General features: G+C 40.3%; 1 protein-coding gene across 1 annotated transcript in view; it reads right to left on the bottom strand.

Moving 5' to 3' along the window:
* The window catches only part of LOC108575490 (microtubule-associated protein futsch-like), a 98,935-nt gene that overhangs the window by 10,988 nt on the left and 61,456 nt on the right, over positions 1-26,491 (bottom strand). Inside the window, exons 24-35 of the mRNA XM_017938307.1 lie at positions 25,575-25,735; positions 25,006-25,217; positions 24,408-24,612; positions 22,193-22,382; positions 21,684-21,819; positions 21,266-21,596; positions 20,985-21,188; positions 18,506-18,747; positions 18,341-18,392; positions 17,546-17,773; positions 1,494-15,479; positions 478-546 (exon numbers count right to left, since the gene is read on the bottom strand). Of these exons, the coding sequence (XP_017793796.1) occupies positions 478-546; positions 1,494-15,479; positions 17,546-17,773; positions 18,341-18,392; positions 18,506-18,747; positions 20,985-21,188; positions 21,266-21,596; positions 21,684-21,819; positions 22,193-22,382; positions 24,408-24,612; positions 25,006-25,217; positions 25,575-25,735 (16,016 nt within the window). The remainder of the gene's footprint in view (positions 1-477; positions 547-1,493; positions 15,480-17,545; positions 17,774-18,340; positions 18,393-18,505; positions 18,748-20,984; positions 21,189-21,265; positions 21,597-21,683; positions 21,820-22,192; positions 22,383-24,407; positions 24,613-25,005; positions 25,218-25,574; positions 25,736-26,491) is intronic.

Genomic DNA, 26,491 nt, shown 5'->3' with positions numbered 1-26,491 from the left:
ATAAAAAAAAAACGAAATTTACTCGTTGTAACAAGTGAAGAGAATTAGTGTGAGAGAGATAGAGAGAGAGAGAGATGTTTAATCTACGAGCTGGAAGTAAAATTAGAACTTGCTAGACTACGTTTGGTTTGAGCTAAATTTTCATTTGTTAGATAGAACTATACAGAAGAAAAAAATATATAAGTCGAAGGTGTTTCGTGTAACAGAGTTGTTGTATGAAACAAAAAATTAGAAAAAAAAAGAAGAGAATATGTATTGGTAATTTGACGATAAATTTGTACTCTATACGCCGCAAATAGGTATCTATTTAGTAAGAAACGTGCGCACAGTATTAGTGTGAAAGCGTCGGCAGGTGCTAACTATGGAAGATAAAGCTAAATATAAATGAGGGCACCAAAATAGAAACTGCTAACGTATTGATCTTGGACCTGTGATCTGTGTTCGTGAATCTTTATACTTTCTTTGGCCATACGTTACCTGGTTTCGACATCGAATACGCTTGATCGGCTAGATTCTGCGCTCGTCTTGCTGCCTCTTCGGTAACATCTGGAAAAGTAGATGAACGCACCATAAGAAAAGGCGGGAAATGACAATGTGAACATTGAAAGCAATGATTTGACAAAGATTAGATGAATGATGTTTTCCCTGCATGGCATACCTCGGTTCATGCTTCGCTAGTTGTGGTCTCCTGTTAATTTCAATGATATATTTGTATATTACCGTATAATAAATAACAATATGATATTATATGTTACGCTATAATAAAAGAAACGGATAATGACAAATAAGGTTGTTGCGTATCAAACCGATAAACGTCGTTATCGATGGATAATAAAAAACATTTTCCTTATGGATAATATTATAATGTTAAAAAAAAAGAGTAGCATAAAAAACCTGGAAACATGCATTAAAAGAAAATGTTAAAAAAAAGTTAAAAAGGCACAAACTGAAAATAATAACAGCAAATAAATAGAAATAATTTTAAACACGTTGTCTTATAAATATTAGCTACGCTCGACCACGGATCTTCTTTTTTCTTTTTTTCAACTGTCATACTATAAAGTGTGTATGTGTGTGTTCAATTGAATGATGAATGATAACAAAGTGACTGAATAATATATGCAAAATAATGGAGATATAATATTATGAACGAGAAAAAATTGAAATATACTACGCAATGTTCGTTTTTTTCTACAAATAATCACTTCCATTTTTACAGTAACAAAATACAACACCGTTCCACTTTATAGTACGTTCGATCTTCTTATATTTTTTTTGTTTTTATTGTTTTTCCAAAAGATCCTCTAGACATTAGTACACTAAGAGTGATTGAGTTCAGAGTGTTAGAATTCATTAACGAATGACAGTGCAATGACCACTTTGGTCATTTTGGTATGACTACCAAAACATAAGTTACAGAAAAGCATCAACTTAATTAATCATGTTACACACAGCTGGTATGTAATATGTATAACGCAATTATTGCAAGATACCTTCGATTCTACTGTCAGTGTACTCGGCGGGACTGGGTGGCGGGGTTGCTGCCGTCCGCACAGACTTTCTTACGACTGTGGTGACGGTCTGCCGTGTGTGAGGTTCGAGGTGCTCTACATCGCTAAATACGTTTACTACCCTAACTGTACTATCTGATGAACTACTAGGGCTAACTCTTGCGTCTTTAGAGGAACTAACTTTTTGTGGAATGCGAGATACTTTCTTCGACGTCGATTCGCTACCACGATCGCCATCGTCGTCTCTAACGTTTACATCGGACAGTCTATATTGTGCATCGGGATCTACACCAGAAAGCGGATCATATACTTCTGTCGTAGACGATCTCAGATCTTTCCCACTTTTCGGGCTCGGTGTTCCCTTCGTTTCCGGCGTTCTTTCTTTAAAGAAAACATTTTCGTACAAATGAACGTCTGGTCTGTCTTGAGAGTGAGACGTGTCGAAGGCAGCATGGCGTTTCATTTCTTCTAAAAATTCAGCTACGCTGCTATTAGGGTCGCTAGTGTCTACGACAAACCTCTGATCTACGTGACTTGATAATTTCTCTCCGACAGCTTTTCTTGAGTCTGAAATTTTCTGCGCACTTGTCGCTACTTTTTCACTGCCTTCTTTCACGGCACCAGATATCTCGCCTTTAACACCCGACACAGCTGTAGCAGCTTTCTTCTCTGCCGCTTTCGTAGCTTTGGCCACGTCTTGACTAGTACTTTCTACGAATTGTACAGTGTGCTTCGCACTGTCTGTCACCTTCGCGCTAACTGCGTCTTTGACGTCTTTTGCACCTGTTGTGATTTTATCTTTAGTCATCTTCACGTCAGCAGCAGCTCTGTCCGCAGCCGCGTCGACGTCTTTCAGTTTTCCAGCCACAGCTTCGCGAGCACGAGTTTCCTCCTCCGCGGCCTCTTTTTTCGTTTCGTCGACGAATTCTTTAACCTCCCCAGAGAAATCGTCCGCCGCGTGCTTCGCGCTTTTGATCAAACCGGAGAAAAAGCCACCGCCTTTCTCCTTGGCCTTTTTACCTTCTTTCGCGGCTTTGTCTTTGACTGCCTTTGCGCCGTCAACAACTGTATCCACGCCGGACGAAACTTTCTGTTTCACAGCAACGGTATCTTCTTTGATCTCCTTGGCTAATTTATCTTTCGCTGCTTTCGCACCGTCGGATATTCCTTGAGCAGCTGTTTCTGCTTTTGATTCTGTTTTTTGTAGGCTATCAGCAACTTTGGCACCGACAGTTTTACCTGCGTCTGATACTGCTTGCGCAGTACCAGACACCTTTTCGCTGATCTTATCTTTTGTATCTTTCGCAGCTACCGTGACTTTTTCTTTAGCATCTTTCACGTCTGCAGCTACCTTGTCCTTCGCTGATTTAGCACCCTCGGCAACGTCTCGAGCTGTTGCTTCAGTTTTCGTTGCTACTCCCTTTACTCCGTCGGCAACTTTCTCGCCGACAGTTTCAGCAGCAAATGACACCTTGCGCACAGCGCCGGTTACTTTCTCGCTGACTTTGTCCTTGGCATCTTTCGCACCAGCTGCAGCTTTGTCTTTAACAGCTTCTACATCGGCGACAGCTTTATCCTTTGCCGCGTCGACTTCTTTCATTTTACTAGCAACGGTTTTACGAGCACGAGCTTCCTCCTCGGCAGCTTCTTTCTTCGTCTCGTCGTAGAATTCTTTAACATCGTCTGAAACTTCGTCTGCTGTATGCATCACACCTTTGATCAAGCCTGAGAAGAAACCGCCACTCTTTTCCTTAGCTTTTTTCGTTTCTTTCACAACTTTGTCCTTCGTTGCAGTTGCACCGTCTGCAACAGCTTGCATGCCAGAAGAAACTGTCTCCTTTACAGTCTCAGCATCGTGTTTGATCTCTTTCGTTAACTTATCTTTTGTTGTTTTCGCGCCGTCGGATATTCCTTGAGCAGCTGTTTCTACTTTTGCTTCTGTTTTCTGTAAACCGTCAGCAACTTTGGCACCCACAGCTTTACCAGCATCTGACATTGCTTGTGCAGTACCAGATACTTTCTCGCTGATCTTGTCTTTGGTGTCCTTCGCTGCTTTAGCACCCTCAGCAACGTCTCGGACTACTGCTTCAGTTTTTGCTTCTACTACCTTGACACCGTCAACAACTTTCTCACCAACAGCCTTGCCCGCATCCTGTACCTTTTGCACACCATCAGATACTCCTTCGCTGACCTTGTCCTTAGTATCTTTTGCAGCTGTTGCAACCTTGTCCTTTGCATCCTTTACGTCTGCAACTGCTTTATCCGCCATTAAGTCAACATCAAGCAGCTTGTCCTCCATTGCTTGGTGTACATAAGCCTTGTCCTCGGAGGCTACTCGTTTCGCGTCGTCGAGGAAGTCCTTAATATCATATGTAACTTCATCTGTAGAATGTTTGGAGCCCTTGAATAGTCCTGATAGAAAACCACCAGTCTTTTCTTTAGCTTTCTTAGCTTCCTTTGCAGCTTTATCCTTAGCCGAAGCCGCACCATCCACAACTGCTCCTATTCCCGATGAAACCTTCTGTTTCACAGCTGCAGCATCCTCCTGAATCTCCTTGGCTACTTTGTCCTTTGCTGCCTTTGTACCTTCGGCTATATCATGAGCAGCTACTTCCACTTTGTGTTTAGCTTTCTCAACACCGTCTGTAGCTTTCTCTCCAATTGCTCTGCCAGTGTCTGACACCTTATGCACACCTCCAACTATCACCTCGCTAATCTTGTCTTTAACATCTTTCGCAGAAGCTGCAGCTTTGTCTTTAGCGTCCTTAGCCTCAGCTACTGCTTTATCCTTCGTTGTTGTTGCTCCATCGACTAATTTATGCGCAGTGACATCTACAGCTGTACCAATTTCTTTCGCTCCATCTGTGACTTTCTCACCGACTGTTTTGCCAGCATCAGACACTTTCTGCACACCGTGAGACACTTTCTCGCTGACTTTATCTTTGGTGTCTTTCACCGCAGTAGCTACTTTATCCTTTGCATCTTTTGTATCAGCAACTACTTTGTCCTTGGTCGTATCGATGTCCTTTAACTTCTCTGATGCTGCTTCTCGAGCACGGGCTTCTTCTTCAGCAGCCTCTTTCTTCGTTTCATCGAAAAATTCTTTCACGTCTTCAGTGACCTCCTCTGCTGCATGTTTTGCGCCTTTGAATAACCCAGAAAGGAAGCCACCACTCTTTTCTTTGGCTTTCTTAGCTTCCTTCGCAGCTGCATCCTTTGCTGCTGAAGCACCATCTACCACTGACTCTACACCTGATGATACCTTTTCCTTTACAGCGTCTGCATCTTCTTTAATTTCCTTGGTAACTTTATCCTTTGCAGCCTTTGCACCAGAGGCAACGTCCTGTGCTGCAGTGCTTACTTTGTCTTCTGCTTTCTTCACTTCATCTACCATTTTTCCTCCAATGGATTTACCAGCGTCTGATAGCATTTGAGTACCATCGGTCACTTTGTCGCTAATTTGATCCTTGGCGTCCTTTGCAGCAATTCCAACTTTCTCCTTAACATCTTTCAGATCTGAAACTACTTTGTCCTTCGTTGACTTAGCACCATCAACTGCTTCGTGAACTGCTGCTTTCGTCTTAGCTTCTGCGTGCTTCGCTTCGTCGGCAATTTTGTCGCTAACAGCTTTTCCAGCATCGGATACTTTATGCACTCCTTCCGTTACTTTTCCAGCAACTTTCTCCTTTGCGTCTCCCACAACACTTGCAACTTTATCTTTGCTGTCCTTTGCAGCAGTTGTTACTTTATCTTTTGCGTCCATTACACCCGCGTCGATATCTTTCAACTTGCCTTCGACTGTATCGTGTAAACGAGCTTTCTCATCCGACGCTTCTTTCTTCGTTTCCTCGAGGAAGTCCTTCACATCACCGGTAACTTCATCAGCAGCGTGTTTTGCACCCTTGAACAATCCAGAAAGGAAGCCTCCACTTTTTTCCTTGGCTTTCTTAGCTTCCTTCGCAGCTTTGTCTTTAGCAGCTGCAGCACTATCTGCGACTGAATCGACCACTGACGATACCTTCTGCTTTACAGCATCGCTATCTTCTTTGATTTCTTTAGCTACCGCGTCTTTCACTGTCTTAGCGCCGCTAGATATGTCCTGAGCAGCTTTATCAGCTTTATCCTCGACTTTCTTCATACCGTCAGCAACCTTTTCTCCAACAGCTTTGCCAGTGTCTGCTACTTTGTGTGCTCCGTCAGCAACCTTTTCTCCAACAGCTTTGCCAGTGTCTACCACCTTCTGCGCTCCATCAGCCACTTTCTCGCTGACTTTGTCTTTGGTGTCTTTCGCAGAAGATGAAACTTTATCCGCAACAGTCTTAACATCAGCAGCTACTTTGTCCTTTGCTGTTTCCACACCGCTGGCTAAATCTTTCGTTGTAGCTTCTACCTTCGCCTCAGCGATTTTTACACCATCTGAAACTTTTCCACCTAATGTTTTGCCAGCATCTGACACCTTTTGCATAGTATCAGATACTTTCTCGGTGACTTTATCCTGGGTGTCTACCACAGCTCCTGCAACCTTATCCTTTGCATCCTTCATATCAGCAGCTGCTTTGTCTTTGGCTGCGTCGAGGTCTTTAAGTTTTCCTGCCATTGCTTCATGTGCACGAGCTTCCTCTTCAGCAGCCTCTTTCTTCGTATCGTCAACGAAACCTTTCATCTCGTCGGAAACTTCATCAGCTGCCTGTTTGGCACTCTTAAAGAATCCAGAAAGGAAACCGCTGCTCTTTTCCTTGGCTTTCTTAGCCTCCTTTGCTGCTTTATCTTTCGCCGCGCCTGCAGCATCAGCAGCTTTATCTATTCCCGAAGAAATCTTCTGTTTTACAGCATCAGTGTCTTCCTTGACTTCCTTTGCCACTTTGTCCTTCGTCGCCTTCGCGCCTCCAGCTATGTCTTGAGCAATTGCTCCAGCTTTGTCCTCAGCTTTCTTCACACCGTCGGTTACTTTCTCTCCTACCGTTTTGCCAGCGTCCAATACTTTCTCTTTACCCGCTGACACTTTTTCACCGACTGCGTCTGCCGCGTCCTTTGCAGCTGTAGCGACTTTGTCTTTCGTATCTTTCACTCCAGCAATTGCTTTGTCCTTGCCTGCTTTTGCGCCTTCAGCTAATTCTTGAACCTTGGCGTCTGTTTTCTCTGCTGCACGCTTCGCCTCGTCAGCCACCTTGTCACCCGCAGCTTTTCCAGCATCTGACACTTTTTGCGTCACGTCAGACACTTTGGCGCTGATCGTATCCTTGGTGTCTTTCACAGCGGTTGCAACCTTATCTTTCGCGTCCTTTACGTCCGCAGCTGCTTGATCTTTCGCTGCATCGATGTCCTTTAACTTTCCTTCTACCGTATCATGGAGACGAGCTTTCTCTTCAGATGCTTCTTTCTTAGTTTCTTCCATGAAGTCTTTGATGTCATCTGACATCTCATCGACAGAATGTTTCGCACCTTTGAACAGTCCCGAAAGGAAGCCACCAGTTTTTTCCTTTGCCTTTTTAGCTTCTTTCGCTGCCTTGTCCTTTGCTGATGTTGCACCATCTACCACTGCGTCTATGCCTGATGATACCGTTTGTTTTACAGTAGTAGCATCTTCTTTGATCTCCTTGGCGACTTTCTCCTTTGTAGCTTTTGCACCGTCGGCTACCTCGTGAGCAGTTGCTTCTACTTTGCCCTCAACTTTCTTCGCACCATCTGCGATCTTTCCTCCAACAGTTTTACCTGCGTCTGACACCTTTTGCGCACCCTCGGACACTTTATCGCTGATCTTGTCCTTTGTGTCCTTTGCTGCAGATGCGAGCGTGTCTTTGGCGTCTTTTACGCCAGTAACGAGCTTGTCCTTCGTTGTTTTCGCACCTTCAGCCACGTCCTGAGCAACTGCTTTCGCTTTAGCATCTGCTTCTTTAACTCCACCTGCTACCTTGTCGCTCACAGTTTTTCCAGCATCTGCAACAACCTTTACGCCGTCGGATACTTTTTCGCTAATTTTCTCTCCTGTGTCCTTGACAACAATTGCCACTTTATCCTTTGCGCCTTTCACCTCAGCGGCTGCTTTGTCTTTTGCTGCGTCAATATCTTTCGATGCTTTCTCAGCTGCTTCGCGAGCACGAGCTTCTTCCTCTGCTGCTTCCTTCTTTGTATCGTCGAAGAATTCTTTAACATCTTCCGTAACCTCTTCTGCTGCATGTTTTGCACCTTTGAATAAACCAGAGAGGAAACCTCCACTCTTTTCCTTTGCTTTCTTAGCTTCCTTCGCGACCTTTTCTTTTGCTGCTTCTGTGCCATCGGCAACAGCATCCACACCCGATGAAATCTTATGTTTCACGGCAGCAACATCTTCTGTAACTTCTTTCTCAACCTTGTCCTTAGCTGTTTTTGCTTTCTCAGCTGCCTCGTGGGCGGATGCTTCTGCTTTGTCGCCTACTTTCTTTGCACCACTCACTATCTTTTCACCAACCATTTTACTTGTGTCTGATATTTCCTGAGCACCCTCGGTCACTTTTTCACCGATCTTGGCTTCTGTGTCCTTAACGGCTGCTGCAGTTTTATCCTTGGCATCTTTCAAGTCAGTAACTACTTTATCCTTTGCGGCTTTCGCACCATCGGCAATTTCGTGTGCAGTGGTTTCCACTTTTTCTCCAGTCTGTTTCACACCGTCTGCTACCTTTTCACCAACAGCTTTGCTAGCATCTGATGCTTTTTGTGCAACATCAGATACTTTGGCGCTGATTGTATCTTTAGTGTCTTTCACAGCTGTTGCAACTTTGTCCTTTGCACCCTTTACGTCTGCAACTGCTTTATCCCTCATCGAGTCAACGTCGAACAACTTGGTCTCCATTGCTTCATATGCTAAAGCTTTATCCTCAGAGGCTTCTCTCCTCGCTTCATCGAGGAAGTCCTTAACATCGTCTGAAACTTCATCTGCTGCGTGTTTTGTTCCTTTGAAAAATCCAGAAAGGAAGCCACCAGTTTTTTCTTCAACCTTCTTAGCTCCCTTCGCAGCTTTGTCCTTGGCTAATGCTGCACCATCTACAATGGAATCTACTCCAGATGATACCTTCTGCTTTACAGCTGCAGCATCGTCCTGAATCTCCTTGGCTACTTTATCCTTTGCTGCCTTTGTACTATCAGTTATATCATGAGCAGCTACTTCTACTTTGTGTTTAGCTTTCTCCATACCATCTGCAGCTTTTTCTCCAATCGCTTTGCCAGTGTCTGCCACCTTATGCGCACCTCCAACTACCACTTCGCTGATCTTGTCTTTAGCATCTTTCGCAGAAGCTGCAGCCTTTTCTCCAACAGCTTTATCAGCGTCGGATACCTTCTGTACACCCTCGGATATTTTCTCGCTAACCTTGTCTTTGGTGTCTTTTGCAGCAGATGCAGCTTTATCCTTGGCGTCCTTTACATCTGCAAAAGCTTTATCCGTTGCTGCTTTAGCACCCTCAGCAACGTCTCGGGCTACTGCTTCAGTTTTTGCTTCTACTACCTTGACACCGTCAACAACTTTCTCACCAACAGCTTTGCCCGCATCCTGTACCTTTTGCACACCATCAGATACAACTTCGCTGACCTTGTCCTTAGTATCTTTTGCAGCTGTTGCAACCTTGTCCTTTGCATCCTTTACGTCTGCAACTGCTTTATCCGCCATTAAGTCAACATCAAACAGCTTGTCCTCCATTGTTTGGTGTACATAAGCTTTGTCCTCGGAGGCTACTCGTTTCGCATCGTCGAGGAAGTCGTTCATATCAAATGTAACTTCATTTATAGAATGTTTGGAGCCTTTGAATAGTCCTGATAGAAAACCACCAGTTTTTTCTTTAGCTTTCTTAGCTTCCTTTGCAGCTTTATCTTTAGCCGCAGCCGCACCATCCACAACTGCTCCTATTCCCGATGAAACCTGCTGTTTCACATCTGCAGCATCCTCCTGAATTTCCTTGGCTACTTTGTCTTTTGCTGCCTTTGTACCTTCGACTAAATCATGAGCAGCTACATCCACTTTGTGTTTAGCTTTCTCAACACCGTCTGCAGCTTTCTCCCCAACTGCTTTGCCAGTGTCTGACACCTTGTGCGCACCTTCGACCACTTTTTCACTGACTTTATCCTTCGTATCCTTCGCTGCAGCTGCAACTTTATCCTTAGCATCTGTCACGCCAGCAACTGCCTTATCTTTCGCTGCTATTAATCCCTCAGCAACACCTCGAGCAGTGGAGTCTACCTTTTGCTCAGCTTGTTTTACTCCGCCTACCACTTTGTCGCCGACAGTTTTTCCAGTATCAGACACTTTCTGTACACCTGAAGATACTTTCTCGCTAATCAAATCCTTGGCATCTTTCGCAGCGCCTGTAACCTTTTCCTTTGCATCCTTCACATCAGCAGCTGCTTTATCTTTAGCTGCAGCGATGTCTTTAGCTTTTCTTTCTGCTGCTTCTCGCGCACGGGCTTCCTCTTCAGCCGCTTCTTTCTTTGTCTCGTCAAGGAATTCTTTGACATCTTCTGAAACCTCACCTGCGCTATGTTTCGCACCCTTGAACAATCCTGAGAGGAAACCACCTGTCTTTTCCTTTGCCTTTTTAGCTTCCTTTGCAGCCTTGTCCTTCGCTGCTGCTGCACCATCTACCACTTGGTCTATTCCACTTGCTACCCTGTGCTTTGCCGCTTCAGCATCTTCTTTAACTTCCTTAGCTACCTTATCTTTCGCAGCTTTGGCGCCATCGGAGATTCCACGTGTAGCTGCTTCAGCTTTTACTTCAACATTTTTCGCTCCATCCACCACTTTGTCACCAACTGCTTTTCCAGTATCTTTCGCTTTTTGCATACCCTCAGTCACTTTCTCACCGACCTTATCCTTGGTGTCCTTTGCAGCTGCTACAGCTGCATCTTTAACAACTTTTGCTTTGTCCATTGCTACTTTCGCACTTTCATCTATATTCTTAGTACCTTTCACACCAAATACTTTTTCAGAATCTGACAATTGGTGGGCAGCTTCAGTTACCTTCTGACCAACTGTATCCTTCGTATCCTTCGCTGCAGCTGCAACTTTATCCTTAGCATCTGTCACGCCAGCAACTGTCTTATCTTTCGCTGTTTTTAATCCCTCAGCAACACCTCGAGCAGTGGAGTCTACCTTTTGCTCAACTTGTTTTACTCCGTCTACCACTTTGTCGCCGACAGTTTTGCCAGTATCAGACACTTTCTGTACACCTGAAGATACTTTCTCGCTAACCAAATCCTTGGCGTCTTTCGCAGCGCCTGTAACCTTTTCCTTTGCATCCTTCACATCAGCAGCTGCTTTATCTTTAGCTGCAGCGATGTCTTTAGCTTTCCTTTTTGCTGCTTCTCGCGCACGGGCCTCCTCTTCAGCCGCTTCTTTCTTTGTCTCGTCAAGAAATTCTTTGACATCTTCTGAAACCTCATCTGCGCTATGTTTCGCACCCTTGAACAAACCTGAGAGGAAACCACCTGTCTTTTCCTTTGCCTTTTTAGCTTCCTTTGCAGCCTTGTCCTTCGCTGCTGCTGCACCATCTACCACTGTGTCTATTCCACTTGCTACCTTGTGCTTTGCTGCTTCAGCATCTTCTTTAACTTCCTTAGCTACCTTATCTTTCGCAGCTTTGGCACCATCGGAGATTCCACGTGCAGCTGATTCAGCTTTTACTTCAACATTTTTCGCTCCATCCACCACTTTGTCACCAACTGCTTTTCCAGTATCTTTCGCTTTTTGCATACCCTCAGTCACTTTCTCACCGACCTTATCCTTGGTGTCCTTTGCAGCTGCTACAGCTGCATCTTTAACAACTTTTGCTTTGTCCATTGCTACTTTCGCACTTTCATCTATATTCTTAGTACCTTTCACACCAAATACTTTTTCAGAATCTGACAATTGGTGGGCAGCTTCAGTTACCTTCTGACCAACTGTATCCTTCGTATCCTTCGCTGCAGCTGCAACTTTATCCTTAGCATCTGTCACGCCAGCAACTGTCTTATCTTTCGCTGCTTTTAATCCCTCAGCAACACCTCGAGCAGTGGAGTCTACCTTTTGCTCAGCTTGTTTTACTCCGTCTACCACTTTGTCGCTAACAGTTTTGCCAGTATCAGACACTTTCTGTACACCTGAAGATACTTTCTCGCTAACCAAATCCTTGGCGTCTTTCGCAGCGCCTGTAACCTTTTCCTTTGCATCCTTCACATCAGCAGCTGCTTTATCTTTAGCTGCAGCGATGTCTTTAGCTTTTCTTTCTGCTGCTTCTCGCGCCCGGGCTTCCTCTTCTGCCGCTTCTTTCTTTGTCTCGTCAAGGAATTCTTTGACATCTTCTGAAACCTCATCTGCGCTATGTTTCGCACCCTTGAACAATCCTGAGAGGAAACCACCTGTCTTTTCCTTTGCCTTTTTAGCTTCCTTTGTAGCCTTATCCTTCGCTGCTGCTACACCATCTACCACTGTGTCTATTCCACTTGCTACCCTGTGCTTTGCCGCTTCAGCATCTTCTTTAACTTCCTTAGCTACCTTATCTTTCGCAGCTTTGGCGCCATCGGAGATTCCACGTGTAGCTGCTTCAGCTTTTACTTCAACATTTTTCGCTCCATCCACCACTTTGTCACCAACTGCTTTTCCAGTATCTTTCGCTTTTTGCATACCCTCAGTCACTTTCTCACCGACCTTATCCTTGGTGTCCTTTGCAGCTGCTACAGCTGCATCTTTAACAACTTTTGCTTTGTCCATTGCTACTTTCGCACTTTCATCTATATTCTTAGTACCTTTCACACCAAATACTTTTTCAGAATCTGTCAATTGGTGGGTAGCTTCAGATACTTTCTGACCAACTGTATCCTTAGCATCCTTCATAGCAGTTGCCATTTTATCCTTTGCATCCTTCGCTTCCATAGCTGCCTTGTCCTTCGCTGCATCAAGGTCCTTCAGCTTTCCTGCTGCTGCTTCACGAGCGCGAGCTTCCTCTTCTGCAGCCTCTTTTTTTGTATCGTCAACAAAATCTTTCATCTCGTCGGAAACTTCATCAGCTGCGTGTTTCGCACTCTTGAAAAGTCCTGAAAGGAAACCGCCGGTCTTTTCCTTGGCCTTCTTAGCTTCCTTCGCAGCTTTATCTTTTGCTGCTGCTGTACCATCTACAACTGTCTCTACACCAGATGATATCTTTTGCTTTGCTATTTCACTGTCTTCCTTTATCTCCTTAGCCACTTTATCTTTCGTTGCTTTGGCACCATCAGCTATTTCTCGCGCAGTCTCCTCAGCCTTGGCTTCAACGGTCTTCGCTCCTTTGCCTACACTTTCACCGACTGCCTTACCAGTATCGGTTACCTTCTGCGCACCTTCGGCCACTTTCCCGCCGACTTTATCCTTAGTATCTTTCGCAACAGTCACAACTTTACCAGTAGCGATCTTTATACCTGAAGCAGCTTTATCCTTCGCTGCTTTTGCACCATCGGCTACATCCTTAGCAGCAGCATCTGCTTTTTCTTCAGCTCGTTTCACTCCATCCACTACCTTCTCACCGACAACTTTGCCAGTATCTGCAGCTTTCTGTGCAGTTTCAGACACCTTTTCGCCGATCTTATCCTTCGTGTCCTTTACAGCTGTCGCCACTTTGTCCTTTGCATCCTTTGCTTCAGAAACTGCTTTATCCTTGTCAGTGTCAAGGTCTTGCAGTTTTCCTGCCACAGCTTCTCGTGCACGATCTTTCTCTTCGGTGATTCCTTTCTTTGTGTCATCGAGTACGTCTTTGGCTTCTTCGAAAGCTTCGTCTGCCGCGTGCTTAGTGCCTTTGAACAAGCCTGACAGGAAACCGCCAGACTTTTCCTTAGCTTTCTTAGCCTCTTTCGCAGCTTTATCCTTCGCTGACTCTGCTCCATCCGTCACTGCGTCTATTCCAGCAGATATTTTCTTCTTCGCAGCATCGGCGTCTTCCTTGATATCTGCTGCAGCTTTGTCTTTTGCTTCCTTCGAATCTTTCACAACATCTGTTGTATCTAACGTTACGTTTGCGAGTTTCTTCGTATCCTCCAGGAATTTCTCAGTGGCCTCGCGTAACGAACTATCCGGAACTATCGCTGGTTCTTGCGGCGGAGTGCTCTTCTCTCGAGATCTGCTTCGCGAGTCCCTGGACAATTTCGGGCCTATAAATTTACCGAAGATTCCAATACCCTTGTCTTTATCTGCAGACTCTGATTGCGAGACATCGGGAACCGTATCGGTGGTAGTTTTTTCTACAGTTCGTTTTGGATCTTCGTGGTGCATGCTCTCTGCAACTTTCTTCGTATCTTCCAAGAAGTTTGCCGTTAAATGTCGCGCCTCTTCGTCTCCACTGTCAAAGGATGCTTCCTTCGAGGAACTTTTCTCTCTAGACGCGCTTCTCTTCTTAGACTTCAGTTTCGGACTCTTGAACATACTGAAGAATCCTCCGCTCTTGTCTTTACCCTCGTCACCTGTCTCTCTTTCATCCTCCGTCGACTTATCCTGCGAATCTGCCTTCGAGTCACCGTACCTTTCGACACTTCGTTCCTTCTGCTTCTTCGCGTCTGATTTTCCATTCATCTCCTTGTGTGGAGTGCTTCTATCCGTCTCTAACTTCCTCTGCATATCCAAAATATCGTACGAATGTCCGTTCAACTTATCCTTAGGCGTATCCTCCGCGTAATGAACCTGCGAGGTAAAAGTATGCAACTCTTGTTTGCCCTCGATCTTAGGCGCTGTTGGTACAATTGTACTTTCAGCAACTTTCCGTGTATCGTCTAAGAATTTTCCAGTGGCAGTTCGAAGCTCTTCGTCGCCGCTGTCGAACGATGCTTCTTTAGATTTCTTCAATTTCTTGTCCTTCGACTTCGGACTCTTGAACATACCGAAGAAACCTCCACCTTTCTCCTTCTCCTGATCACTTCCATCGCTAGCCGTGGTTCCAGTACGATCGTCCGGTTCTTTACCTGCTGTTTTTACGTCGTCTTTCGGCTGGACTCGAATCGAGGTTGCTGCACTGTCAGCTACACCATGTGCGTCCGAGGCAATGCGCCTGGAATCGTCCAAGAATTGCATCGTAGCTAATTTTGCGTCGTAAGGTGCGCTGACTTCAGCAGGTTTCAGATCTAAATGAGATTCATGCACAACGTGAATCGGTGGTTGCGTTTGTGCCGGTTGTTCCGTGGCTACTTTTGTTTCTTCGTCGCCGCTGTCGAAGGACGTATCTTTCGATCCCTTGGATTTGCTCTTCTTAAGCTTGGTTCCTTTGAAGATACCCGAAAGTATACCGCCGCTCTTGTCCTTCAATTTCTTCGACTCGTCATCTTGCTTGTCGTCTGGTTGCACAGACGGATACTGTACGCTGTAAACGCTCTCGTAGGCAGACGTCTGCTTATCGGTCGTGGGTTTCGTGTCTTTTGGAATGTTCGTTTTAACAACAGCATCTTTAGGCGATTGTTGCCTCTGTTCGTCTCGTAGAACTTCTTTATCCTTTTCTGCTGCATCTCTCGTGCCTTCTTTCTTAGGTGTTACAAGGGGAATTGTTAATTTCTCGTCGATCTCCTTACCTTCCTTGGACAACATCTCCTTCTTGCTGACAACGCTTCGCTTGCCGTTGGAAACTGTGTCTTTAGGCGTTACTTCCTCTATCTTTTTTACCGTGACAGTTTGCGTAGTACTCACAGGTTGGCCTGCCGCCTTGTCGTCGGTTACCGAAAGTATAATTTTCGACGAAACGATCGTAGTTATGCTAGAATCGCCCTTCCCGTCGCGAACGTAACGCTGTTTAATTATCGGTGGTTCAACGACAGGTACTCGACCGTCGCTAACAGCCTCCTCGATTTTAACGCCCTTATCTCTCGGCTCATTGTCACTGAACTGTTCCCTAACAAAACTTTGAACTACAGCACCTCTTGCCTCTTTACTGTCCCGCGCATCATCATCATAAACCACCGACCACCCTTCCTTTGCTAACTTCCCCTTCTCTTTCTCTGCGTCTGCTATTACACCTGTTAATTAAGTATTACATATTTTAGGCATCTGTAAACGTTGCAAAATGGAAAGAACACATTTTTTTTTTTTAATTTTTTGTTTTTTATTTCAATTCGTCATCATTAGTGTAAGCCGGCTCGCTCGATATTGCTCTTTGTTTGAGAACAGCGGTTAGACTCTCGTGTGGTTTTGTGCGTGGAGTGTGTATGCTGTGGAGCAGCCATCCGTTCAACGAATAATTTGCGCTTCGAAAAGATAACGATCGATTGAATCGTTGAAAAAATTAAACGTTAATTAAAAATTTCGATATTTTTGTTTAGAGAATTATACAGTGATTCAATTCATGATAGCGAGTACTTTTAACGCTACAATGTTTGAGATATTGTAATCACTGTTTACGAAAATGGAATTCAATTGTTGAAAGTAATTAATGCTCGATTATTTTTTGCAAATTGAATTCATGTAAATGTATAATAATTGAGAATACAACAATGACAGCTGCTCCGTGAGTCCGCACAGTTAGGCCACACGTATTTGGCCGTTCATGCAACGCCAAAAAATTGCAGCGAAACCTTGCTGAAACAAATTAATGGGACGTGTCGAAGAAAGTAGAAGGCTATTAGTGGGTCATTAAATGAAGACACAGAAGAGTAGTTCGCATTATAATACAGTAGATATGAAATGTAATTTGAGAGGCAAAAAAAATTAAAATAGTTTTATTACGTAATTAAAGTAAAAGCAAGCTGATAAATTTGTAAAAAATCCGCATCAGCCCTCCAGAACCTGTGAGTGAAAGTAAAAGATGATAAAGTAAAAGAAGTAAATGATCTAGTGTGCCCAAAATTAATCGTAGATCTATGAACTTTCACAGATGTGAATCGTGTCCAGAATCAATGCCGTGTGCTACACTTTCAAAAATCGCCTATTTTCCAATAGTTTCAAAATAAATTTGATAAAAATTATAATAATTAATATAGTGTATCTAATAAGAAAAAGAAGAAGAAACAAATACTTGTTTAGCAATCTTCAGTAAAACAGCATGAATGTTATTATTTTCAAAACAATAATTAGATTGATGTGGATAATTGTTTTGGAAATAATAACAGATGATTTAAATGTATATAGTATAGTATTGTATAATACATAGTTGAATTCATAATAGAACCAAGAGTATAGTGATATTTCTGAAAAATACAATGAAACAAATTTAGTTTAATAATAATTTAACACAGAATCTTATAAGAATATAGATTGATTTTCAAAATTGCCTTTCCAAGATAAAAACGAAGTTTCATAGAAAAAAATTAATTTTACAGTTTCAATTCATTTTTCCTACACACATGTACTGTTCTTGGTCCAACAATGATTCTCAGTTCATATCTATTCAATCAATACAATAGCATAAATTAACATCAGGAAGCAAAATAATCATTGTGTTAACTCATTATTTCTGCAATAACTAAGATACATTTACAGCTACTAGGGTAATCAGATTACTAAAAGAATGTGTAATTATTAGTATCTTAATTTTGTAACATTTCGGTTAATAATAAGTTAAAATTTATTATTACAAATTTCGTTATTTTAACTTACTAATAACTACAGTAGTCGCAAATTGGGATACTAACAATCATAAATATTGCAGTTCTTCCACTAAAGTTGCACAAAATCTATGTTTCATAAATAGTCGAACACACGTGTAAATAAGACATACAAGTATCTTCATCGCAAAAGATAACTACCATATTTCTTTGTACATCATGATAAAGAACTACAGCTACGAACATGATATACTAAAAAGCGAGATTTTCGATAGAGCACTAGCGTTTGAAATTTCATCGATAAATGGTTAATATAAGTTATCCTAGAACCAAGCGTGATATCATCGCATTAAAATTCGTCATGCTGCCGCGTGTTGATTTACGCTTCCATTTTTAAAGAAAATGTATATGATGATTATCAATCAATTGGCGCTTTGAATGTTTTATTATTATTATTTCTTTTTTTGATTATTTCCTTTTGCAGCTAGTCGAAGCACGGCCCCTCAACCCACCATTTCTCAAGGAATGCACAAATCACTTACCGGAAACGATTCTGTTGGCGTCTGCGATCACTCTCTGTCGTTTTTTATCTTCGTCGTCAAGTTCGTCACGTGACTTTTTGATCATCGTGTCGGCAACGTGACATTTTTGCTCGAGAAATTCGGCCATAACATCCCCTAGTTCTTTCTCGTCGCTTGCGTATTTATCTTTGATGGGGGTCGAGGTTCCGTTGAATACAGTGCCGTTTGTGATTGTGACATGCTGTTTCGCTGTCAAGTGTGGAAAAAAATATGTGGTTTAAACGGCGTGAAGAGATCGGCTAATATTATATTAAAAGCCCGAGAACAAAATGTATTAAACAAACAAAAAATAGATAAGAGGAATAAATTATCATAAAGTATTATTTCCAGTTTTAAATCGGTAATGTGCAAATCTACTGGATGCACAAATTAGTTTCCAAGTTCTGTTAAGTCAGGCAATGTGGATGGATGATGATGTTTGCTCTCAGATTTGACATTATACTAAATCAGTTCGAACGAAATCTATGAATGTGCAGAGATGTTCCAAATATACATCGTCATTGTAAATGTGCTTTCTAAGAAGTGTGAAGAGTAAACTCATGATTTCACGTTATTTTTCTTAGCAATGAGACACAGAGTTGAGCCGGCGTGTTATTCACAGAAACAAATGCAAGCAGTGATGTCATGTCCTTTCTAGTGTTGTCATCGTATAAGTGTGTAGGGTTAAACGTCAGTCGGTTCGAAGAATATTTTAGATATCGTATTGGAAGTTAATTTTGAAAGAATGAAATATAGTGTAGTTAATAAAGTACATACATGTATCTCGTTTATTGCTACTGATATCGAGGTCTTCTATAGATCCAGATTCCTAAAAAAGAAAAAACACAAATTGCTTAAATAAAAATAATAATACATGTAATTTTTAATACAGTCAATGGAAAATGCAATTTAATCTGTAATGATAGTTTAAAAAATACAAACCTTGCTTTTGTTCAAATCATCGTAATCAGGATCCATCTTTGGATCCATTGTAGCATCACGTCGAAGTGAAGTATCCCTTGAAGGACCCAATTCTTCTTTCAAAGAATCAAAACCAGGTTGATCTAATCGTACTCGTGCGACGGCCTTTTCTACGTCATCAGTGACCAGTTCAACGTTGAATATGCATTTTTTCACTATGTCCTCGCGGCCAATCTTATTCAACGCTTTTTCTAATGTATTTCCTACGCATACAAATAGTTTTCAAGTGAGATAACAATTGATAACATTATTCGTGGTATAACAATTGCACGTATAAATGACATAGAAATATTTATAATTTTCGCTCTGTTGTATTATATTGAACTAAATTTCAATTTGCACACAAAAATATGTATTTATTATTGCACGCTAAAAGCGATAAGGAATGGTTTACATCCTTTTAACACAAGATACACGAGACTATTATTTAAAAAAAAAATGAGAAAAAAAAAAAGAAAAACTATTATAATCATACTTCTCCATAACGTTAATTAAAATTTATTGGTCTACAATTATCTGCATCAATTAACCGCGCAAAATTGTTGTCCAATTGATAAAATATTTCTGTCAAGGCTCTCGTACGTAACGAGCACAAAATAACGCTGACGTAACTACTTTTTTAAATATTTATGTTTCTTACATAGTCAACTACATAAGAAAAGAAATTCTTTCATTAGGCTTTTTGTTCGTCGCTTAAAATGAATGAAATATTTTCTAATTATTTATTTCAAATGATTTCCAGTCGATGGTAAATCTAGAATAAACTCCTTTCTTCCCCTCAATGTCAGAAACCGAATAAATTTTATTTACATTTATGTCACGTTAGAAGAATGTCAAGGATACATTTTTCATTGATAACGATCATTCTCCGATGACACACAGACACATGCACACACCTGTGTTTATTGAAATGTGATATCTCTGAGGAGATGATTTCCTAAATAGCAACGACAGTTCACTGACGTACGTATTAGTCGTCTCGTTTTCATATTCCTGATACAAAGATATAAACATTTTGGCGTTTATGTCTGATCAAAAATCGAAAATTAAAAAAAAAGAGTACAAAAAGCTGAATAAAAAATTATAAAAATGCTACAGGAAGACGAAAATTTGGGAAGCACTCGAAATGTACAATCACTTTCACTGTATTCTTGTTCAGATAGTGCGCACTTCTGCTTGTTTTAACCGATTGCAGAACAGAAACGATGTGCTACGTGCATTTCTGCCGTATGTCTGTGTCATTAGTGTTGGTAAAAAAGAGGGGGAAAGGAGTCCATAGGTTTATGTCAGGCATAATAATGCAGGATGAGATCACCAACTACGTTGCTCCTCAGATTCCACGCGTCTTAGTCAAACAAGCCTGTCTGATTAATCGACCTTGCTGAGAAACAGGTTCCCTTTAAATTTCGCTATCTGTTACTATATCTAATGCTCACATACAGATAGGACTTCTCGTCTAATCTTGAAAAAGGCAACAGATTTTTTTCAGTTTCTTTAAACGTTTATACTGATACGCTAGATAAGGCAAAGTTATTTATGAACAAGACCAATGTAACAGAAAATAATCGTTAAACTGTGTGCAATATAAAAAAAAAGTAAATTTGTTTATAATTAAAACGGAAAAGTAGGTATTAAAATAGTGGTATAAAGATTGATAATGCAACAGGAAGTTTATATATAAGTTCATTAATTCAGAAAACAATGAGTCAAAAGTAAAATTATAATAACTTGAAGATTCGATTTGCGCACCCTAAGTGTATTTATAAAGATGAGATAACGAGCACTCATAATAGCGCGTATCATAGTAGCGGTAATAATTGTATTATCGTGTAGTTAATGACTTTCATGATTTACTGAAAGTCAATGAATTAATAGTGTTTGAATTAGATGAGGTAACGACTAAAAATACAGACATATATTATTATCACAGTTCCTGAATCTTATCGTGCATTCAAATGATATCTTTGATTGATAAATATTCGGGTGTTAAATAACCATGTAAATATTCAAAATTGATATCGAAATAAGTACATTCCTCACATAAATGTTTACCCATTATACATATGTTACTGATAACAGCATGTGTTGTAATATGTATTATGAAACAAATGTTCAATAAAGAAAGCAATTACCTTATCAGTCCCTAAATAAATTTACAAATTGCGAGCATCAATGTGTAACATTGTTATCCATTTAAAATATTTATAAAAACAAAAATTTACATAATAGGAAATTTCAAATTGAAAACAATTATGTCAACTAGATACTCATTGTCATCTAATCCCAAATCAATGTTGTATTAGCAATATTAGATAATATTATCGACCAAATTTAATATCTCTAAACATGTTTGAAGCGTTCATGTAATACCCAAAGATCCGATTGATTTGAAGAATTAATCCAATATGCAAGAATATTACATAATATTTATCAAACTCACCTGTTGCTTTGTTTCCGTTGCTCTGCCATACTTTAAGCATAGCCGCGGCTTGCTGGGCTGGTTTGTTAACGTATTCTTGTTTGATCGTCGATACCTCGTTCGGTGGTATATTCAATTCTTCCGCCAGTTTTTCCCAGTCTTTGTCTAGCAGATTTGCGATATCAGTCAACCGTATAGTTGCTCTGTGAATAGCGTCCGGACGACCTGGAAATATAATTAACGTTTACAATTCTCGCGGTCTCTCCGGTTCGGACATGATCAGCGTGAGAATCCGCGCATACTTATGCCGCCGTCGCGTAGGAAACTATAATTCTTCGAGAGCTCTAGCAAATCCACCTCCGAGGCAGCAGGTTCCGAAGAGATCTTCTCTGGCAATAAAATATTCAACGTGCATATAGGCGTCTGTGGCAATTCACCCTTAGGAACCTTTGGCTCGCTCATGAACATTATGCGTCCCATCATATCCGCCGCGTCTGGATCCTTTATTCTCGCCGTGAACGGAACTCTGTTCTCCTTGAAAGCTCTGAACGGTAGCTGAAGCTGTTCGCCGCTCTTCAATACTGGCACAAGGTTACCCGAAAATTCCATGTACTGTGTTTTACCTTCCAACACCTGTGGGAAACAAGATTTCACGCGATGTAGCCGCGTAACAATAACTTAATTACCAAGCGATGATTCACATAATTTCATTGCGTTTACCTCGACGTCTCGGCTCTTAGCAACTTCCGTGAAGTGCTCTTGATTCTCTAATGTCTTATCTTCTTTATCGTCGGTCATACAGAACACGCGTAGTCTTGCTTCCAATGGATCTACTCGCTTTGCAAATACTACAAATCTGCGGATGAAATTACGTTATTCATTAATTACATTTCGCGCTTGAATGAGATGTGTAATCATGCAGGTAAAACGTAACTGTTTGATATTGAGAATAGAAAATTTACACTATTCGAAAAGCTATTTCTTCCTTATAAATTTAAATCCTCTCTCTAGATACTATCGAAAGAACATATGCAAAAATGATAATACAAAAGGTTCTATAAAAGATCACTATGGGTTTAATACTACACAAGCTTAAGGCTCTTCCTTAACTCGTCTTTTAGCAGGTACAGAAAAATCGTAAACTTTCAAACGATATCGATCCGATTTTTAGAAGAAATGTTCTACCTGCGATTACGTTACGCTATTCGTTTTTTGAACAATCAACGTACTTGGCCATAAAAGGTACATGTGTCGCGTGTGTGTATAGCTCCGTAGCCATTTTCGTGGCTTCGGAGATATTTCGACAATCCATTAGCCAGAAGCGAGCAGATACAGTTGTAGTGAAGGAAACGCAATCTTTCACGAACGTCAGCGGCGTCGAACCTGTGACATCCTCCCAGACTGCCCGAGACTGACCCCCTGAACGACATACATACCAAGTCCAAGAACATTATTAAAATATGTCCGTGCTGCGAATGGAGAATCGGCAGAAGTGAAATGTGTGGGATATTAACCCGATGCGACCGAGATTAATTACAATTAAGACGCTTTCAGCCCTTTGATTGTCGAGCATTCTGTTATTACGCTAGACGCCTACGTTTTCTAATTTCGTACTGTTACAAAGAATATCACAAAAAAAAATTCAATTAAAAGAAAAAGAAAAATTACCATAAACGAAATTGAAAACTTGCGGAAGCTGTTAGGAAGAAAAATATCGTTCGAAGAAACAATCGAAGGGCTTAGACATTTTTACTAGAAAATGGTTGTCCTTCGTTCTTTCATGTTGACGTATGTTCGAAGCTAAAATTAATTCAACTGATAATCTTCAGTTCCTCCCATAAATCAGGTCATCGTTCCACTAACCACCGGGCTCAAAGTATCAACAAACGCGAGGAAAACATGAATACTTATCGAATGTTATCGTGCTATTAATTTTCTTCGACTGTTCATTCAAAACAGTAGTACATGTTTGAATATGAAACGTGATATTATTTAGACGTTTACAGTGATGTAATTCTGGATCATGTTGAAGAAGGTACATTTGAAATTAACAATGTTGTTAACAAATACGTAGAGATAATTTTCTTATCTTATTCTTATTCTTAAACTTATTCGAAAATATTGAAGTAAATTGTTATATTTGAATCATCTATGTTCTTGTGCAACATTACAGACAGAAATACGAAAACTGAAGTAAGATAGTTGTTTCCTTTTCCATCATACGACAGAATCGGTAAAATTTTGTATTTAATATCGGTCACAATAAGTGCGTTGATGTTACGTGCTGTCATGTATGTGGGTAATATGAAACAAAATTCACGCTGACCGAATGATAATGCTTGCTAAATGAAAGTAAAGCGGCATTCATTGAAAATCGCGCATAAAGCAAACGCGAATCTGTGTAAATCTGCGATTTATAATAAGTAGAAGCAAGAAAAAAACAGAAATGTGTGAAATAATTCTAGTAAAAACGCGGCGCAATGCATGTCGAAAACATATCTTCCTGCTTCTTTTTTTTTATTGCATTTGGAATATTTCCGTGATGTTCGACAAATTGAATATTATTCAACCAAACAGAAACGAGAATTTGATAGAAAGCATAGTAACACGGAGAAAACCAGAATCAAACTGTTTACTCGAAAGTATTTTTCGATGTATATATAACTCACAAACATAGGAAGTTGGCTGTAAGAGATAATAACATTAAAAATACGATATTGTCAGTCTTTTGTATCGGTAAACGGTGTCGTATGATACATGTTAATAATTCTCTAAAAATACATATATTTCGAGAACACAATTTTATAGAATTCATAAATTACAAGCCTAATATCGAAGCGGTTACCAGTCAAACGAATGTGCTGAAACAAAAACTTTGAAGTTAACGCTTACAATGAGCTAGGTAGTAAAATTTTATCTACATTAATTAATAATCCATACCTAAATGACTCAATCCTAACAATATGCAAGCATTAACAATGAATCACAACAAGATATGTATACAACAATGGTACTCAACGAAATGTTTCTATGAAACATGCAGCTACCATCTCCCTTTTAAATCTCTATCCGAAGGTCTCCGGGACATATAACCTAATTGCACCTAAATGAATTTTGCTGTAACAAAAGAAACCTTCTTAAGGGTGAAATTAAACAAATCTAAACCTACAGTTTTACTTTAGAAAATAATAATAGTAAATGTTCTAACGCCGTGTATACAGAGGGATTCTTAATGCAGTCCCGACGACCTGAGAACAGACGAAGATGCCTATCGCCCGCGCCATGCCTACTAAACTACAATTGATCTTTGAATGCGTAAGAAGTCTGATAAGAGCATATATACACCAAAGGTGTTGCGGCGTAACAGTTTCAGCACTTATCGGTAAGAGATTCTCCAGTAAGACGGTACGCTGCTCTACAATATTACGTGCAAGCATATATTACCAGTTATGCTGCACAGAAGTCTCAACGTCGGCGCATCTCCCGAATATTGATTGATCATGCCTTTGTTGGCTGCTTGTGGCACGGGTATGGTTAAAGTTATCGGTTTGTGGAATTTTCTTCGTCTTGGTTCAACAGTTACGATCGGTGATACCGCCACTCTATTACCAAGTAACTTAGCTACTAGGTCTGCCGGTATCGGATGTGCCTAAACAAAAAGTACAGGTTGTTTGTAATCTGATGGTAACTTTTCTAGTACTATCGTTAATTGAAATATTCATTTATACGTTTTCGTCGTAAATAAACTTGTCAGAGATGTTAATAATAATTAGATAATTACAGTTTACATGGGGTAATTTGTTTCTATTGTATACTGCTAGGTATTGCATAGCACGCTGTTCTATTCATTATTGAATTATAAGTATGATTCGTAACATGTATTTTTATCCTTGTACCATTTAATGCACATTTAAACAATTCAATATTTTATTCTATCCTTTTGGAGACTTCAATTTATCTTCAAAATTCTAATCCTGATAAAAGTCTGGCTGGAAAAAATGTTTGCTGTTAATATTGATATTTCAAAAGAGAATGTAAACACCTGAAGGCCAACTCTGATCTTTTTAGTCAAGGCTGCTGGTGGAAAGACGGCCTGAACTTGTGGAACAGCTGATGATGAAACTGTGCCACCTTCTGGACCAACTGCATGGACCTCTTGCCTAATGCGAGACACTACCGCAAAGTAGTGTGGGAAGTCTGCAGTGAGTATCCTTACGATGCGGGAAGTCTGGAGATCCTCAAGCTGGCTTAATTCTGCAAAAATATTTGCACAAATAATTTAATCTCTTATTACATCTACATACTCCTCAAGGATGAATCTAATTGTGTATTATTGTTCAAGATAGCTGCTGAAGTGAAATACGCATTCTGATATAGATCAACATTATCTTTGCACCATTTAAAGTTACATTATTTCTTACGTAAACAATTACTCTTATAAAGTCAATAGAACATGCGATTAAATATCTGAAATAATGTTTTATTTATTTATATACTATTGTTTCAAATTAAATTACTTTTAGTTTAGAGTTTATTAGAGAATACAAGTGTGAATATGTTTTATACTGCAGCATATTTTAATGAGAATAAATACAATTGAATTAATTATACCTTCTCCTTCAAAGCTCTCGTTAAGAACATCTTGGACAGCCTCCTCGCTGGCTTCCAAGGTATGCTCGCGCCAAGTTTCTCCATTATCCGATCGAAGTATTACTATTTCTCGTTCCTTTCCTCGCAACGACGCAAAATGGGGTACTTCTATGATGACAGGCCTATACGGAAAAATTATTATTATTATTAGAAAATTACAAACATTTATTACTTGTTCATATATGTACATTAGTATCATGAACAATTCATTTCGTGGTGAAATTATTTTCAGAAAGTTATGTCTCATCTAAGATTTAAAATTTTTGCATTTTACTTTAAAATTTAAAAACTTTTATAATTTAAAAAAAAATGCAAAACTATGACAACGTGAGTATCTTGCAAATTACACGAATTTTAGAATTTTTCTATTCAAATTTACTTAATTCAAAGTGCATTCTTCTGTAATGATAAAAATTCAGCCGGTCAAGGTTTATACTTTTCCGAGATACGAACATCACATTTGCGTAATGAAAGCTCTGTTCTGCGAATACAATGGCATATGAATTTAGGTCAGTAAAGATTATCTTAAATCTCTTTACTACATGCCAAAGTTATATTCTGCGATGGGAGTCGGATAATTTATAGAATTCAGATCAACTAAGGAATATAGAAGAAGAAAAAACCATTTGAAAATGTAGATCTGGAGAGCATTTACGCACAGACGCTTGTAAGTCGTTTAAAATGTTTTTATCGCTTGATAAGACGACAAATGGATGATTCTATCTGGGCTAATAAAGACAACCTCCATATCTGGTAAATACTCAAGTTTATCAAAACGTCATTGCTGCCACATCAACTTCAAACTTTACGTTCAAGAAGGATGCTCTTAAATTTCATTAAAAATTATTTTTAAACTACCCGGTAGATTACACATCAGA

This window comes from Habropoda laboriosa, unplaced genomic scaffold (genome assembly GCF_001263275.1).
Source record: "Habropoda laboriosa isolate 0110345459 unplaced genomic scaffold, ASM126327v1 scaffold269, whole genome shotgun sequence".
NCBI classification, from domain to species: Eukaryota; Metazoa; Arthropoda; class Insecta; order Hymenoptera; family Apidae; genus Habropoda; species Habropoda laboriosa.
This window is presented reverse-complemented; position numbering and strand designations above follow the sequence as displayed.